General features: G+C 36.5%; 1 protein-coding gene across 1 annotated transcript in view; it reads right to left on the reverse strand.

Moving 5' to 3' along the window:
* The window catches only part of PPP2R3A (protein phosphatase 2 regulatory subunit B''alpha), a 175,862-nt gene that overhangs the window by 68,644 nt on the left and 89,029 nt on the right, over nucleotides 1–18,189 (reverse strand). The window contains exons 7-9 of the mRNA XM_052640181.1: nucleotides 17,701–17,857; nucleotides 11,334–11,382; nucleotides 10,546–10,635 (exon numbers count right to left, since the gene is read on the reverse strand). Of these exons, the coding sequence (XP_052496141.1) occupies nucleotides 10,546–10,635; nucleotides 11,334–11,382; nucleotides 17,701–17,857 (296 nt within the window). The remainder of the gene's footprint in view (nucleotides 1–10,545; nucleotides 10,636–11,333; nucleotides 11,383–17,700; nucleotides 17,858–18,189) is intronic.

Here is an 18,189-nt window from a genome sequence, read left to right on the forward strand (position 1 = left end):
TAAATAAGAGTTTGATGTATAGATCTCTTCTTCATTACTTTAAAACAGTGAGGTTCAACTGTTTTCTGATCACACTCTGCTTTTGTAAGATAATGTGAAACACTGAGAACAAATACACTGGGGGCAAAGTAAGTGCCAGTAGGAACCAAGAAAACAAATTAGGCCAATGCTTAATCTTGAATCTGTTAAACAATAAGGAATTTCAGAACACCAAGAGAACACTCTTTCAGGGATTCCATAGCCTAGTTGGTAAGAAGATAGGCAAATGTGCTGTCTCATATGATAGGCCAGACCTTATACAGGTAAATAGTCCAGAATCTAGAGTGATATAGACCTGGACTTTAATCCAAGCTAGGTCACTTACTAGGTCTGCAACCTCTCAGAGTGTTTGTTTTCTCAACTGCAGAAGCCATTACATATGAAACACTTGTTACATGGCTAAGAATAAAGCTTCAACAATATCTGAACTGTTAGGTAGAAGAAAGGCAACATACAAGGCAGAAAAGGGGAATGAAAGAAAGCTTTTGACTTAAAAACCTCTTTTGGCAATATTTCTATAAATAAAGATCCAGTTACGTATCTCAAGATATGAAAAGTTGATCTGAAGGGGTCTAGTTCTGGTAATGATGAAGTAACTGTCTGGATTAACCATCTCTCTGAGAAAATCTGGAGTAAAATTCCTTCTTAAAAGCACCAAACTATTAACTGGGCAGTGAAGAATTATGGTGTCCAGATGTAGAAGGAAATCTAGAAAGGAGGAGCCTAGCATTTGGGACTATCTTTCCTGTAGGGCATCAGCTGATTTTGGAAGAGGGGTCTGAGAGGTTGAGAAGTTGAGCTCTGACTTGCTAGTATCCTGTTAATGATTTTGTTGGTTTTCATATCTAGGTAATGCTCGTTTCATAAGGAGTTCCCTCCTTTTCTATTTTCTGAAAGAAGTAGGGCAGAATTTGATATTTTTTCTTCAGTTGTTTGGAAGAATGCAATAGTAAAATTATCTGAGTTGAGTTGTCTTTTTCAGAAAGTTTTAAACTATGAATTCAGTTGTCTTTAATAGACATAAAACTATTTGGATTATATATTTCTTCTTGGACAACTTTTGATAATTTGTGACTTTAATGAATTGGTCCATTTAAGTCACCACATTTATGTGTGTGTATGTTATTCATAGTACCCCTTTACCTTTTGAATATATGTTTCTCTTGATACATGCTTTTGGACCCAAGGATTACTTAGCATTGTGTGTTTAATTTCCAGTCATCTTTCTCTTATTGATTTTTACATTAATTCCATTATGATCAGAGAATATACTTTGTATTCTTTTAAAAGAAGAGTTGAGATTTCCTCTCCCCCAATGAATTGTGTCTTAACATCCTTGTTGAAAATCAATTACCATAAATGTAAGGATTTATTTCTGGACTTCTAATTTAATTCAATTTATGTTTGTTTATCTTTATGCTAGTATTACATGGTCTTTACCTCAGCCTTGTATATTTCGAAATCAGAAAGTATAAATCCTATAATTTTATTCTTTTTCAAGATAGTTTTGGTTACCCTGATCCTGATCATTTCATATTTTCATATGAATTCAAGATTCAGTTTTTCTCTTATTGCAACAACAAAAAGTAGCTGAGATTTTGAATCTACAGATCAGTTTGGGGAATACTGCATGCTAATATTAAACCTTCTGATCCATGAACACGGAATATCTTTGTTTCATTTAGATATTCCTTAGTTTCTTTCAACAACATGTTATAATTCTCACAGTATAAGTTTTATACTTCTTTTGTTAAATTTATTCCTAGATACTCTATTCTGTTTGTTGCTATTTATTTTTATTTACTTTTGGCTGCTCTGGGTTTTCGTTGCCACGTGTGGACTTTCTCTAGTTGCGGTGAGCAGGGGCTACTCTCCATTGCAGTGCAGGAGCTTCTCATTGTGGTGGCTTCTTCAGACTCTAGGTGTTCCGGCTCAGTAGTTGTGGCACACAGGTTTTATTGCTCTACAGCATATGGGATCTTTCTAGAACAGGGAATGAACCTGTGTCCTCTGCACTGGCAGGCAGATTATTAACCACTGGATCAGCAGCGAAGTCCTGCTGCTATTATAAATGGAATTACTATCTCAGTTTCAGTTTTGGGGTTTTCATTGTTCATGCACAGAAACAGATTTTTATAAATTGATATTATATATCAATCTTATAAACCAGTTTTGTAAATTGAAAGTAACCTTTACTAAGTTCTAATAGTTTCTTGGTTGATTTCTTAGGATTTCCTATACACAGTATCATATTTAAACAGTTTTCCTTCTTCCTTTCCAATTTGGATGCTTTTTATTTCATTTTCTTGCCTGATAATTGTGCTTAGGATCCAGTGTTGAACAGAGCATACAGCTTTGTCTTTTTCCTGATCTTAGGAAAATAGCATTCAACTTGCACCATTAATTAGTCGTTAGCTGTGGGTTTTTCATAGATAAGCTTTATCAGGTCAAGGAAATTCCCATCCATTTTTAACCTTTTTTTTTCTAACCATGAAGCAGTGTTAGGCTTTTTCAAGTGCTTTTTCTGAGACTGTTAGGATGAGCATATGGTTTTTATCCTTTGTTGTATTAATATGATAGATAGATAGATTTTTACAAGGTAAACTAAACTTGCATTTTTGGGAAAAGTCTTGGTTATGATATACAATATTTTTCATATTTTGCTAGATTAATTTTCCTAATTTTGTTGAGTATTTTTGTATCTGTATTTATAAAGGATAGTCATTTACAGTTTTCTTGTTAATATGTTGTCTGGTTTTGGTATCTGGGTAATACTGGCCTTATAAAATTAATTTGGAAGTGTTCTTTCTGCTTTTGTTTTTTCAAAGAGATTGTAAAAAATTGTTATTAGTTTAGTAGCATCCTTTAGTGAAGCCAGATCAGTCTAGGATTGTTTTTCCTATTCAGATTTTTAATTTCTTCTTGAAACAGTTAAGTAGTTTGTGTCTTTCTAGGAATTTGTTCATTTTGTCTGTTAATTTGATAGTATCAAGTTGTTATATATAATACATATACTATAATCCTTTTCATTCATGTATGGTCAGTAGTCATGTTCTCTCTTAATTCTGACCTTAGTAATTTGTATGTTCCTTTTCTTTTCTGTTGATCAGTATTTGTTGTCGTTCAGTAGCTAAGTTGTGTTCAACTCTTTGTGACCCTCTGTACTTAAGCATGCCAGGCTCCCCTGCCCTCCACTATTTCCCAAAGTTTGCTCAAAGTCATGTCTATTGAGTCAGTGATGCTATCTAACCATCTCATCCTCTGCCATCCCTTTCTCCTTTTGCTTTCAATCTTTCCAGCATCAGGGTCTTTTCCAATGAATTGGCTCCTTGCATCAGGTGGCTAAAGTATTGGAGCTTCAGCTTCAGTCCTTCCAATGAATATTCAGGGTTGAATTCTTCCTTTAGGATTGACTGGTTTGATCTCCCTGCAGTCCAAGGGACTCTCAAGAGTATTCTCCAACACCACAGTTCAAAAGTATCAATTTTTTGGCACTCAGCCTCCTTTATGGTCCAACTCTCACATCCATACATGACTACTGGAAAAACCATAGCTGTGACTACACAGACATTCGTCAGCAAAGTGATGTCTCTGCTATCTAATATGTTGTCTAGGTTTGTCATAGCTTTCCTTCCAAGGAGTAAGTTTCTTTTAATTTCATGGTTACATTCACCATCTGCAGTGATTTTTGGAGCCCAAGAAAGTAAAGCCTGTCACTGTTTCCACTTTCCCCCCTTCTATTTGCCATGAAATGATGGGACTGGATGCCATGATTTTTTTTAAGTTGAGTTTTAAGCTAGCTTTTTCATTCTCCTCTTTTACCTTCACTAAGAGGCTTTTTAGTTCCTCTTTGCTATCTGCCGTTAGAGTGCTATCATCTGCATGTCTGAGGTTGTTGATATTTCTCCTGGCAATGTTGCTTCCAGCTTGTAACATCCAGCCTGGAATTTTGCATGATGTGCTCTGCACAGAAGTTAAATAAGCAGGGTGACAATGTACAGCCTTGATGTACTCTTTTTCCAATTCTGAACCAGTCTGTTGTTCCATATCTAGTTCTGTTGCTTCTTGACCTGCATACAGGTTTTTCAGGAGACAGGTAAGGTGGTCTGGTATTCCCTTCTATTTAAGAATTTTCCACAGGTTGTTGTGATTCACACAGTCAAAGGCTTTAGCGTAGTCAACAAAGCAGATGCTTTTCTGGAATTCCCTTCCTTTCTCTATGATCCAGTGAATGTTGGCAATTTGATCTATATATGGTTCCTCTGCCTTTTCTAAATCCAGCTTGTATATCTGGAAGTTCTAGATTCACAAACTGCTAAAACCTAGCTTGAAGGATTTTGAGTATAACCTTACTAGCATGTGAAATGAGCGTAATTGTATGGTAGTTGGAACATTCTTTGGTGTTTCCCTTCTTTGGGATTGGAATGAAAACTGACTTTTTTCAATCCTGTGGCCATTGCTTAGTTTTCCAAGTTTGCTGACATACTGAATTCAGCACTTTAACAGCACCGTCTTTTATGATTTTAAGTGGTTTATTTCATTCTCCACTAGCTTTGTTCATAGTAATGCTTCCTAAGGCCCACCTGACTTCAAACTCCTGGATATCTGGCTCTAGGTGAGTGACCATACCACTGTGGTTATCTGAGTAATTAAGACCTTTCTTGTATAGTTCTTGTATGTATTCTTGCCACCTCTTAATTTCTTCTGCTTCTATTAGGTCCTTACTGTTTCTGTCCTTTATGTGCCCATCCTTGCATGAAATGTTTCCTTGATATCTCCAGTTTTCTTGAAGAGATCTCTAGTCTTTTCCATTCTACTGTTTTCCTCTATTTCTTTCCACTGTTCACTTAAGAAGGCTTTCTTCTCTCTCCTTGCTATTTATTCTCTGGAACTCTGCATTCAGTTGGGTACATCTTTTCCTTGCTCCTTTGCCTTTCGGTTCTGTTTCCTCAGCTATGCCTTCCTGAATTTCTTTTTCTTTGGGATGGTTTTGGTCACTGCCTCCTGTACAATGTTACGAATCTCTGTACACAGTTCTTCAGGTTCTCTGTCTACAAGATATAATCCCTTGAATCTGTTCGTCACCTTGACTGTATAATCATAAGGGATTTGACTTGGGTCATACCTGAATGGCCTATTGGTTTTCCCTACTTTCTTCAATTTAAGCCTCAATTTTACAATAAGGACCTGAGCTACAATCAGCTCCCAGGTCTTGTTTTTGCTGACTGTAGAGAGCTTCTACATCTTCAACTGCAGAGAATAAAATCAATCTGATTCTGGTATTGATCATTTGATGATGTTCATGTGTGGAGATGTCTTTTGCTTTGCTGTAAAAGGGTGTTTGTTATGACCAATGTGTTCTCTTGACAAAATCCTGTTAGTCTTTGCTCTGCTTCATTTTGTACTCCAAGGCCCAACTTGCCAATTACTCCAGGTATCTCTTAACTTACTACTTTTGCATTCCAATCTCCTATGATGAAAAGGACATCTTTTTTTGGTGTTAGTTCTAGAAAGTCTTGTAGGTCTTCATTTAACTGGCCAACTTCAGCTTATTCAGGATTAGTGGTTGGGGCATTGACTTGGATTACTGTGATGTTGTATAAATTATAAGCTATATAATAATAAATTATATAATTATTGGAAATAAACCAAGATCATCCTGTCATTTTTGAAAATGTATCCAAGTACTGCATTTTGGGCTCTTTTGTTGACTATGAGGGCTACTGCATTTCTTCTAAGGGATTCTTGCCCACAATAATAGATATAGTGACCATCTGAATTAAATTCTCCCATTACTATCCATTTTAGTTCCCTGATTCCTACAATGTCAGTGTTAAGTCTTGCCATCTCCTATTTGACCACGTCCAATTTCCCTTGATTCACGTGATTCCAGGTTTATGCAATATTGTTCTTTACAGGACTGGACTTTACTTTTACTACCAGTCACATCCACAACTGAGCATTGTTTCCACTTTGGTCCAGTTGCTTCATTCTTTCTGGAGCTATTTGTAATTGCCCTCCGGTCTTCCTCAGTAGCACACTGGACACCTTCTGACCTGGGGGGTTCATCTTCCGGTGTCATATCTTTTTGCTTTTTCATACTGCTCATGGGGTGCTCATGGCAGGCACTGGAGTGGTTTGCCATTCCCTCCTCCAGGGCACCACATTTTGTCAGAACTCTTCACTGTGACCATCCATCTTGGGTGGCCTTGCAGAGTATGGCTTATAGCTTCATTGAATTATGCAAGCCCGTTTACCGCAATAAAGCTGTGACCCATAAAGGGGATCAGTACAGCTAAAGCCTTATCAAGATTACTAATATTTTCAAAATAATTGACTTTTGGCTCCATTGATTTTCTCTATTGTTTTCCTGTTCTCTCATTTACCACTTCTAATCTTTATTCTTTTCTTCTGTTTGCTGTGCTTCATTTGCTGTTTTTTCCCCAGTGTCTTAAAGTGGAAGGTTAGGTTATTGATTTAAGACATTTCTTTTTCAGTAGATGGATTTACAGCTTCATCCTACATATTTTGGTATGTTTTGCTTTTTATTCATTTAAAGTTTTAATATGTTGTTCTTTCATTTTCATTCATTTCAAATGAGTTTCTAATTTCCTTTGAAAGTGAAAGTGAAGTCGCTCAGTCACGTCCGACTCTTTGCGACCCCATGGGCTGTAGCCTACCTCTGTCCATGGGATTTTCCAGGCAGGCAATAGCCCTGGAGTGGATTGCCATTTCCTTCTCCAGGGGATCTTCCCAACCCAGGGATCGAACCCGGGTCTAGGTATTCTTTTTTGATCCACTGGTTACTTAAACTGTGTTATTAAAATTTTTGCATATTTGTGGAGCCTCAAATTTCTTTCTGTTAATTTTATTCCATTGAGGTCAGATAACATAATTTGTATAATTTCACTTTTTATATTTTTTAAGGCTATTTTATGGCCTCCCACATATTCTATCCTGGAGAATGTTCTATGTGTACTTGGGAAGAATATATATTCCACTGTTCCTAGTTGGAACATTCTATAGATATATTAGGTACAACTGATTTCTAATTTTGTTTATAGTGTTGTTTATGACTTTTATTTCCTTGTTGATCTTCCTGGATGTTTTTCCATCACTGAAAGTGGGGGTACTGAAGTCTCCAAATACTATTGTTGAATTATTTATTTCTCTTTGCAATTCTGTTAGTTTTGTTTCATGTATTTTTAGGGCTCTGTGTTGTTAGTTGCATATATGTTTTTAATTATAATGTCTTTCTGTTGGATTGACCCCTTTATGAAACAGAATGTCCTGCTGTCTCTAGTAACACTTTTTGTACTGAACTCTAAGTCCTCTGATATTTATATAGCCACTCCAGGTTTCTTATGGTTGTTGTTTGCATTACATATCTTGATCCTTCCTCCTCCTTTGTTATCCCTCTTGTATCTTTAAACTTAGTATGTGTCTCATATAAACAGTAAAGAATTGTATCCAAAAGATGTTTTTTTTTGATCCAGCCTGAAAATCTCTGCTTTGACGGAATGATTATTCCATTCACATTTAATGTTATTACTGTTATAGTTGGACTTATGTCTGCCATTTTAATTTTTGTTTTTTAAGTGTCTTGGAGTTTTTCCTCTATTCTTCCTTTATTGCTTTCTTTTACATTTAAGTGAGTATTTTCTAAGCGGAACACTTTAACTCTTTTAACAATTTTTTTTACTATGTAATTTTGAGTTAGTTTCCTTCTGGTTCCTCTAGGGCTTACCATATACATTTCAACTTAGAATTACTTCAAACTGATACTTAATTCCTGTGAGATACTGAAGTGTTACTCCTATATAACTCAATTGCCTCATCCCTCTTTTTTGTGCTATTATCTCTCTATATTACAAATCCAATAATACAGTGTTCTAATTATTATTGTATGAAATTTATGATTTTTAAAGAAGCTGATAGAAGGCAAACAAGTATATATTCATGTTTGTTAATAAAGCTTCTTTATTATAATTTCTATCACTTATCTATAATTTCTATCATTTATGTCATTTGTTTCTATGGAATAACAGAAGGAAAAGATGGGAAGTATTGAGGAAAGCTTTTTTTATAACTAAGTAAATATGAAAGGTAAAAGATTAAGAGGGTTAATTAAGAACATCCCAAAGGCAAGAAACAGAAAAATGCACAGCTTTCAAAGAACTGAGGATTTAGATAATTAAAACCACCTAAGGTTTTCCCAGTAGTCATGTATGGATGTGAGAGTTGGACTATAAAGAAAGCTGAGTGCTGAAGAATCGATGCTTTCAAACTGTGGTGTTGGAGAAGACTCTTCAAGAGTCCCCTGGACTGCAATGAGATCCAACCTGTCAATCCTAAAGGAAATCAGTCCTGAATATTCATTGGAAGGACTGATGCTGAAGCTGAAACTCCAGTACTTTGGCCACCTGATGTGAAGAACTGACTCATTGGAAAAGACCCTGATGCTAGGAAAGATTGAAGGCGGGAGGAGAAGGGGATGACAGAGGATGAGATGGTTGGATGGCATCACCGACTCAATGGACACAACGTTGAGTAAACTCTGCGAGTTGCTGATGGACAGGGAAGCCTGGTGTGCTGCAGTCCATGGGGTCGCAAAGAGTCGGACATGACTGAGCGACTGAACTGAACTGAAGCATTCAAAAAATGGATTAATAATATAAACAAGCACACTTACTGGCATAGAAATAAACTGTTATGTGAAGAAATGTGTCACAAAATTGCATAATATGATGCCATTTAGTATACTATGTCATTTGGTGCAGAGAGAGGAGGAGTAGGGTGAAAGGAGGAGGCAAAGGAAGAGAAGGGAGGGGGATGAGGATGAGGCTGGAGGACCATACCAAAATGTTAGCTATGGGTCAAAGAATTACGGATAAATTTTATATTAAGGTTTCTGAATGTATATATTTAAAGTTTTTAATATTTAATGTGTATTTGTGATAAAACAATAAACTAAAAAAATTAATCCAGCAGAAATGAGCAAAAGACACAAAAAGGCAAGTCACCTTAGATGAAATAAAATGGCCAAAAATGTATGAAAAAACTTCCGCCTCTCTAGTAATGAAAGAAATGCAATGTAAGATAGCGCTGAATTTATTACTTATCAAATGGGAAAGATTCTTAAAGAGGAAGATATTTAGTGTGAATAAGTGTTATAGGAAATACACTCAATACTCTGTTGATGAAAGTATAAAATGAAAATACATTCTGAAAATAAATTTAATAGTTTTTATAATATCTATAATATAAATCTATGCCCTTTAATTTAGCGATTCCTTTTCTGGGGAATTTATTTTAAGGAAAAGTATAGTGGCTGTTGGGCTTCCCAGGAGGCATTCGTGGTAAAGAATGTGCCTGACAATGCAGGAGATGTGGGTTGGGTTTGATCCCTGGGTGGGGAAGATCCCCTGGAGGAGGGCACGCAACCCACTCCAGGATCCTTAGCTGGAGAATCCCATGGACAGAGGAGCCTGGAAGGCTACAGTCCATGGAGTCACACAGTCAGACATGACTAAAGTGACTTAGCACTCATGCATGCATAGTGGATTATTACAACTGTTTAGCTAAAACTACTAGGGGATATTTAGGAGAATAAATTAATCTACATACCCAAAGAGTATATAAAAGTTTATATGAAAAAGACTGTACAACACATTCCAACTTTTAATGGTGTCTTTTTCTGAGTGGTAATTATTAGTATTAAAACTATTATTAAAATTTATTTTCTTCTGCTTTATCCATGTTTTCTGTCTATAATGAATAATAAATTACTATCTTTGAAATGGACACAAAGTTCTTTAATATTCATGCTGCCCATGAAATAAATTAATTTCATTTCTGTTTCAGTGATTTCCAAACCATATATCTAACATTTAGATAACTTTTTGAACTAATATGCAGATAGCCGAGTCAGTGATGCTAGCAAGCAGCATCAGGGACTATAGGCTCCCCCACCCTTGGTCCTGAGCATAAGCTATGTTCAGGGTGCTGTGTTACACAAGATATGTATAAAAAGAAAGGGACATAGATTTTTGCATCCCTCTTTTTTTTTTCGTTTTATTCCTAGCTTGTGTAACACAGTGTTACAGATGTCTAAGAAACAGGTACATAAATCACAGCTACCAATCAAGGTATGCGAAAGAAATGGAGAGATGATTCTAACTGGCAGAGTGAGGGCATGTTCTCCAGTTTACTACTGAACCAGGAAGATCATGAAACAACTAAAATTCACAGTTATCTATTCCCATATTTCATATAAATGCTTGCTATTCTTCAGAGACAGCTCACATGTCACTTCACCTTTGTTTCTGGGGGTAAGAGCACTTCTCTTGATACACTGTGACTGTGGACTCAGTCTGAGGGCAGAGACTAAGTCTAAGCCATCCTGGCACCCCTAGTTAACCTGGCATTCACTAGATATTCATCATACACTTTTCAAATTTTGTTCATTTGTTTAACATCTGGGCAAAGGAAACTTAGAAGTCATACCTGGTGGGGTTCCTTTTGTCTTCCTCAGAGATCAAAAACCAAACAAAATCTGCATAGCTCATTCGTCCCTCTTTCTGTACTGTTTTACCCCTGAAGAAAACACATGGTTACAAAGTTTCCTAAACAATTAATTACTCTTCTAAATTTAGCAGGATGACAGACTTAAGGAATAAAGTAATATTTCTTTGGAAATTAAGTTAAAAAACACCACAGAATGCCGGAAATCTCATAAAGGGCAACCTCTTTCATTGCCTATCTTATTTTCAAATGCCTCGAGGATGAAATTAGAAAGCATTTGCAGATTTGAAGGAACTCTGGTTTCTAATTTGAATACAAATCAGGTCAAATACTGTTACCTGTGCTTAGATAAACAGGGCTTCCCTGATACCTCAGTTGGTAAAGAATCCACCTGTAATACAGGAGACTCCGGTTTGATTCCTGGGTCGGGAAGATCTGCTGGAGAAGGGATAGGCTACCCGCTCCAGTATTCTTGGGCTTCCCATGTGGCTCAGCTGGTAAAGAATCCGCCTGCAATGTGGGAGACCTGGGTTCGATCCTTGGGTTGGGAAGATCCCCTGGAGAAAGGAAAGGCTACCCACTCCAGTATTCTGGCCTGGAGAATCCTGTATGTTAAAGTATTAATGCCATCTTGTATGAAGCCACATTGCATATTTTGTAGGGTATTATCTAACCTACAGCGCTGACAAATTACACAGGAAGCCTTGCTAAAAGGACATTGCTAAAGTATTACCTGTAGTTCATTTTAAAACTCAGATGGTTTTTCTTACCTTGTTACTGCCCCAGAGAATATTCTTTCAATAATCCTGTTTGATGAAGCTAAATATAAATAAAAAGTACAAAGCCAGTTAAAACATGCTCCAAAAGGTATCATTTTTGGCAAATTTATTTTCAAGTAGCCACAAGGTTAAACTTAATAATCTTCCATGATAAGAATACGAGTAGTTGAATTTTTACTTTTTATGTACAATTGATATTTTTTGAAAGAAGTAATTTGAGATAGCTTGGTCTATCAATCATTTAAAAAAAGAACAGGCAAATGGATGTGCCTGACAGCTGAAATATATTAATACCGTTGAGCACCACATTGGTTCTGAATATCCTGACAACGGAGACAAAAATGTACAAAATTTATATTGATCTTGTTATCCAACAAGACAAGACAACATTTCCTCTAAAACAAGACAGATTTTATCCTAGCATTAAATTCAAGGGGAAACTGATTTTTGGGATTTGAGTCAAACAATGGAGAACTGTTTTTCAGGTAGAATTTTAGAAAAGGTACCAAAAACAAACCACAAAATACTTTTCTTACATTCTTATCCTATAAAATTCCAGGATATAACATGATATACAATTTAAAAATAAATTCCATCAGTAAATTTTATTCAGAGAGAGATTATTATATCTTAAGATAGTATATTGCATTTGATGATAGATCCTTGTAATCTGTATCAGTGTACCTCACTGTGAGTTCAAAGTAACCAAAAGCATTAGTCAAAAAAAAGGAGGTAACAATGAACCTCAGATCTAGGGATGTGGTGAGGATAGGAATCTGTTCTTTTAACAAATGCCTCGCCAATGGTAGGCACACTACAATTTCAGAACCAGTGTTGAGGTCATTAGAGAGTTAGCAGCTACCAGCATCTAACTCTTCTGTGTAGCGTTAGGTACAGTCAGCATAAAGGTTCATTACTTTGGTTGAAGAATGTTGTGAAAATGAGTGTCAGCACGGCCATTCCTGGACACATACCAAAGGCTGTATAAGGGCCCTCTAGAGTTTGTTGAGCACTGGTTTATGGGGTTAATAATTTGAAAATAAGAGGAAACAGAACAAAAGGCAGCTACATAGGAAAGGCAGAGATATTTATTTCTGAAGTCTTTCTTTAGATTTGGAAGGTTTAACTTCCTAAAACTGCAGATCATGTTGTCCCATTAAGGACAGGTTGGTGGGTAGGCAATTACAGAGTTTCAGTGGCCCCTTCGTTGTTCAGGCCGAGATGCCTGCTTTTCTGGACTTCATCCCTTTAACATGCCTCTAATGAGTTACTATATGTGTATATACAATATTTTAGGTGCTAATGAGAACGTTTATGACAGCCAGAAAAGGTGCTTTAGAGCCCATAGGGTTTTGTGTGATCTCTTGAGGCTAGCTCATGTTATACAGATGATCCGGCCACTGATGATCAAAAAGTGCATAGCTAATAAAGCTGATCCAATACCCCTATAAATATCTTCATCTTTATACTATGCTTGTAATAGGAAGGTATGACTATAGGCATAACACAGAGATACTGTGGGTTCAGTTCCAGGTCACCTCAATACAGTGAATATCACAATAAAGTGAGTCATATGAATTTTTTGGTTTCCCAGTGCATATGGGTTATATTTGTACTATACTACAGTCTATTATGTGTTTAATAGCAGTTATGTCTTTAAAAAACCAATGTATATAAAAATATTTTATTGCTAAAAAAATGCTAATAATCATCTGAGCCTTCAGCAAACTGTAATCTTTTTGCTGGTGGAGGGTCTTGCCACCACCAATGTTGGTAGCTGCTGACTGATCAGGGTGATGGTTGTTGAAGGCTGGGGTGGCTTTGGCAATTTCTTAAGACTACAATGAAATCTGCCACATAGATCGACTCTGATCTATGACAATGATTACTCTGTTATGTGCAATGTAGTTTGACAGCATTTCACCCATAGCAGAAATTCTTTCAAAACTGGAGACAATCTTCTCAAACCTTGCTGCTGCTTTATCAATTAAGTTCATGTAATATTCTAAATCCTTTGTTGTCATTTCAACAGTCTTCACACTGTCTTTGCCAGGAGTCGATTCCATCTCAAGAAAGTGCTCTCTTTGCTCATCCATAAGCAGCAACTCCTCATCTGTTAACATTTGATTATGGGATTGTAGTGATTCAGCCACATCTTCAGGCTCCTCCTCTGATTTTAGTTCTCTTGCTCTTTTTACCGCATCTGTAGTTGCTTCCTCCACTGAAGTCTTGAACCCCTCAAAACATGCATGAGAATTGGAACTGACTTCTAAGTTCCTGTTCATGTTGGTATCCTGCCCTCATGAATCATGAATGGTCTTAATGGCATCTAGAATGGTGATCCTTTACAGTAGGTTCTCAATGGACTTTGCCCAGATCCATCAGAGGAATCATTACCTATGGTAGCTATGCCCTTATGAAATATATTTCTTGAATAAGACTTGAAAGTTGAAATTACTCTTTGATCCATTAGGTGCAGAATGGATGTTGTGTCAGTAGGCATTTAAAGAACATTAATCTCATTGTACAATCTCCATCAGAGCTCTTGAGTGACCAGGTGCATTGTCAATCAGGGTCATATTTTGAATCTTTTTTTTTTTTTCTGAGCAGTAGGTCTCAACAGTGGGCTTAAAATATTCAGAAAATCATGTTGTAAACAGATGTGCTGTTATTCAGGCTTTGTTGTTCCACTTGCAAAGTGCAGGCATAAAGAGATTTAGCATAATTCTTAAGGGCCTTTGGATCTTTGGAATGGTAAATAAGCAAATAAGCACTGTTTTCACCTTAAAGTCACTACCTGCACTGCATTAACCCCTAAAAAGACAGTCAGCCTGTCCTTTGAAGGTTTGAAGCCAGGCACTGACTTCTCTCTAGATATGAAAGTCCTAGATGGCATCTTCTTTCAACAGAAGGCTGTTTTGTCTACATTGGAAATCTGATGTTTAGTGTAGCCACTTTCTGATCTTAGCTAGATCTTCTAGATAACTTGTTGTTTCACCTTGCACTTTCATATTATAGAGATGGCTTCTTTCCTTAAACCTCATGAACCAGTTTCTGCTAGTTTCAAACTTTTCTCCTATAACTTCCTCACTTCTCTCAGCCTTCACAGTTGAAGACAACCTTGCTCTGGATTAGAATCTGGCTTCAGGGAATGTTGTGGCTGGTGTGGTCTTCTATCCAGGCTACTAAAATTTTCTACATATCAGCAAACAAAGTGTTTCACTTTCTTTTTCTTCTTTTTTGGCTGCATCACACAACCTGTGGGATCTTAGTTTCCTGGCCAGGGATTGAACATGGGCTCTCGGCAGTGAAGGCATGGAGTCTTAACTGCTGAATCAGCAGGGAATTCCCTGCTTCACTTTCTTATTCATGTGTTCACTGGAATAGCACTTTTAATTTCCTTCAAGAACTTTTCATTCACAACTTGGCTAACTGGCACAATAAAAACTAGCTTTCAGCCTATCCTAGCTTTCAACATGCCTTCCCCTCTAAGTTTCTAGCTTTTGATTTGAAGTCAGAGATGTGCCACTCTCCCTTTCGTTTGAACACTTAGAGACCATTTATGGTATGTATTAACTGGCCTGATTTCAATATTGCTGTGTCTCAGGGAACAGGGAGACCGGAGGAGAGGGAGAGAGATGGGGAAGACTTGGTGAAGCACTCAGAACACCAACAACAGTTATCAACTAAGCTTTCTGTTAACCTAGGTGTGGTTTATGGCACCCCAAAACAATTATAATAGTAACATCAAAGATCACTGACCACAGAGCATCATAACAAATATAATGTTATATATCAATAAGTCAATAAAATTTTGACATATTGTAAGAATTACCAAAATGTGACAAAGACACAAAATGCACAAATGCTGTTGGAAAAATGGCACTGACAAGACTTGCTCAATACAGGGCTGTTACAAACATTCAATTTGTTAAAAAAAAAAAAAGCTCTATTTGCAAAGTATAATAAAGCAAAGTGAATTAAAATGAGGCACACCTACCTGTATTTAAAGAAGGACAGATATAGTACTAAAACGATTTTTTATCAGTAAGTATGATTTAGTATTTCCTCTTGATGCCTGGTTGGCATGTGAACTTTTGAGAACTAGAACTCTGTTTGCTAAACATGGAAAGGTCTGTGAATATTGACATGTAGAATGAACCTTTTCTTCTAGCATAGATACAGTAAATAACAGAAACAAAGCATTTATTTAAGATTTGTACTTTGCTACATCTAAAAGGATAAAGGCTTATAAATAGGGACAATCTTATGAGAGAAGAATGAATCAATGTATCTTGGTGCTTGGTTAAGAATATGCAATCAGCAGATAATAGATTCTAAGTTTACTACTGGTCAAAATGAAGTAAAAAGGGTAGTATCATGTGATATATAATTTTTTGTTTTCTGGCAAAAGAAAGCACACCAAATTCATCTGCAGAGAAACTATGTTTTCTAGAGCTAAATTCCAAAAAGCTTTATGAATCCTTGAAAGCACTGGCAAGTTAGAAACATCATTTTCTATTTCTAGTTTTTTAAGGAATTTCCACACTGTTCTCCAGAGTGGCTGTACTAGTTTGCATTCCCACCAACAGTATAAGAGGGTTCCCTTTTCTCCACACCCTCTCCAGCATTTATTGCTTGTAGACTTTTGGATCACAGCCATTCTCACTGGCATGAAATGGTACCTCATTGTGGTTTTGATTTGCATTTCTCTGATAATGAGTGATGTTGAGCATCTTTTCATGTGTTTGTTAGCCATCTGTATGTCTTCTTTGGAGAAATGTCTGTTTAGTTCTTTGGCCCATTTTTTGATTGGGTTGTTTATTTTTCTGGTATTGAGCTGCAGGAGTTGCTTGTATATTTTTGAGATTAGTTGTTTGTCAGTTCTTCATTTGCTATTATTTTCTTCCATTCTGAAGGGTGTCTTTTCACCTTGTTTATAGTTTCCTTTGTTGTGCAGAAGCTTTTAAGTTTAATTAGGTCTCATTTGTTTATTTTTGCTTTTATTTTCAGTATTCTGGGAGGTGGGTCATAGAGGATCCTGCTGTGATTCATGTTGGAGAGTGTTTTGCCTATGTTCTCCTCTAGGAGTTTTACAGTTTCTGGTCTTACAGTTAGATCTTTAATCCATTTTGAGTTTATTTTTGTGTATGGTGTTAGAAAGTGTTCTAGTTTCATTCTTTTACAAGTGGTTGACCAGTTTTCCCAGCACGACTTGTTAAAGAGATTGTCTTTTCTCCACTGTATATTCTTGCCCCCTTTGTCAAAGATAAGGTGTCCATAGATGCAATCCATAGACCCAGCAATCCCACTGCTGGGCATACACACTGAGGAAACCAGAATTGAAAGAGACATGTGTACCCCAATGTTCATCACAGCACTGTTTATAATAGCCAGGACATGGAAGCAACCTAGATGTCCATCAGCAGATGGATAAGAAAGCTGTGGTATATATACACAATGGAGTATCACTCAGCCATTAAAAAGAATATATTTGAATCAGTTCAAATGAGGTGGATGAAACTGGAACCTATTATACAGAGTGAAGTAAGCCAGAAAGAAAAACACCAATACAGTATACTAACACATATATATATGGAATTTAGAAAGATGGTAACAATAACCCTGTATGCGAGACAGCAAAAGAGACACAGATGTATAGAACAGTCTTTTGGAGTCTGTGGGACAGGGAGAGGGTGGGATGATTTGGGAGAATGGTATTGAAACATGTATAATATCATATAAGAAACGAATCGCCAGTTCAGCTTCGATTCAGGATACAGGATGCTTGGGGCTGGTGCACTGGGATGACCCTAAGGGATGATATGGGGAGGGAGGTGGGAGGGGGGGTTCAGGATGGGGAACATGTGTATACCTATGGTGGATTCATGTTGATGTATGGCAAAACCATTACAATATTGTAAAGTAATTAGCCTCCGATTAAAATAAATAAATTTAAATTTTAAAAAAAGAAACATCATTTTCATCCTTAGCTGTTTATAAATAGTGTCAATTGAGAATTTATAAAGGTGTATATAATTTTCTTTCAAATAAACTTTACATAGATGTGGTTCTTATTGAATTCATCAGGAGAAAACCAGCATCACTATAAAGACTCATCCATTCATCAAAACCAAGACTCTAATTTCTTACTTACCTACAAACCCCTTCTCCTAAACCTGGTTTCTAGATAAAAACTTAGTATCTTCACTTATTTCTACTTTAAAATTCTTGGCTTTTTCAAGAAGATTTGCTTAGATACATAATTTAAGAAATAGGAATTCCCCATAATGAGTGAGCACAATTTAACTCTTGTTTCCTTCAAAATAGCTAAGTCAACATCCACAGAAACACTCACCCTGGTCATTGTATCGAGATAGATCGGCCTGGCTGATGTAGAGGTCATGATCACTATCTAGTTCCCAGAATTTACAATAAATAACATAGAAGTGTTCATAGGAGAAGTAATCTGTGATTTGGTTTATATCTTCTTCTTCTTCCAAAAGGGCTAGAGTCTGAAATGGTATGAATAAAAGGATTATTTTATTTTAAAAATATGAAGACCCAGCTTTGGCCATTATTCAGATTCTAGTACATTTTTATTCTAAACTGAATTAAAAAATTTGGTTTTGGTACCAAACCAGGAGATTTACTAAGCAACATCATCCTATCTTTTAATCAACTGACCAATCTGCAAGCATTTATGAACTCTGTACTATTTTTAGCAAAGAATATGGAGGATTCAAAAGCAAGGAAAGGGAAGAACTATCACCAAGAGAACTGCAGCCTATCAAAGGTCCCCCGACGAGGAAGCACAGAACAATCAGACAACAGACTTTCAATTACA

The sequence above is a fragment of the Budorcas taxicolor genome, chromosome 1 (assembly GCF_023091745.1).
Source record: "Budorcas taxicolor isolate Tak-1 chromosome 1, Takin1.1, whole genome shotgun sequence".
Taxonomy (NCBI): domain Eukaryota; kingdom Metazoa; phylum Chordata; class Mammalia; order Artiodactyla; family Bovidae; genus Budorcas; species Budorcas taxicolor.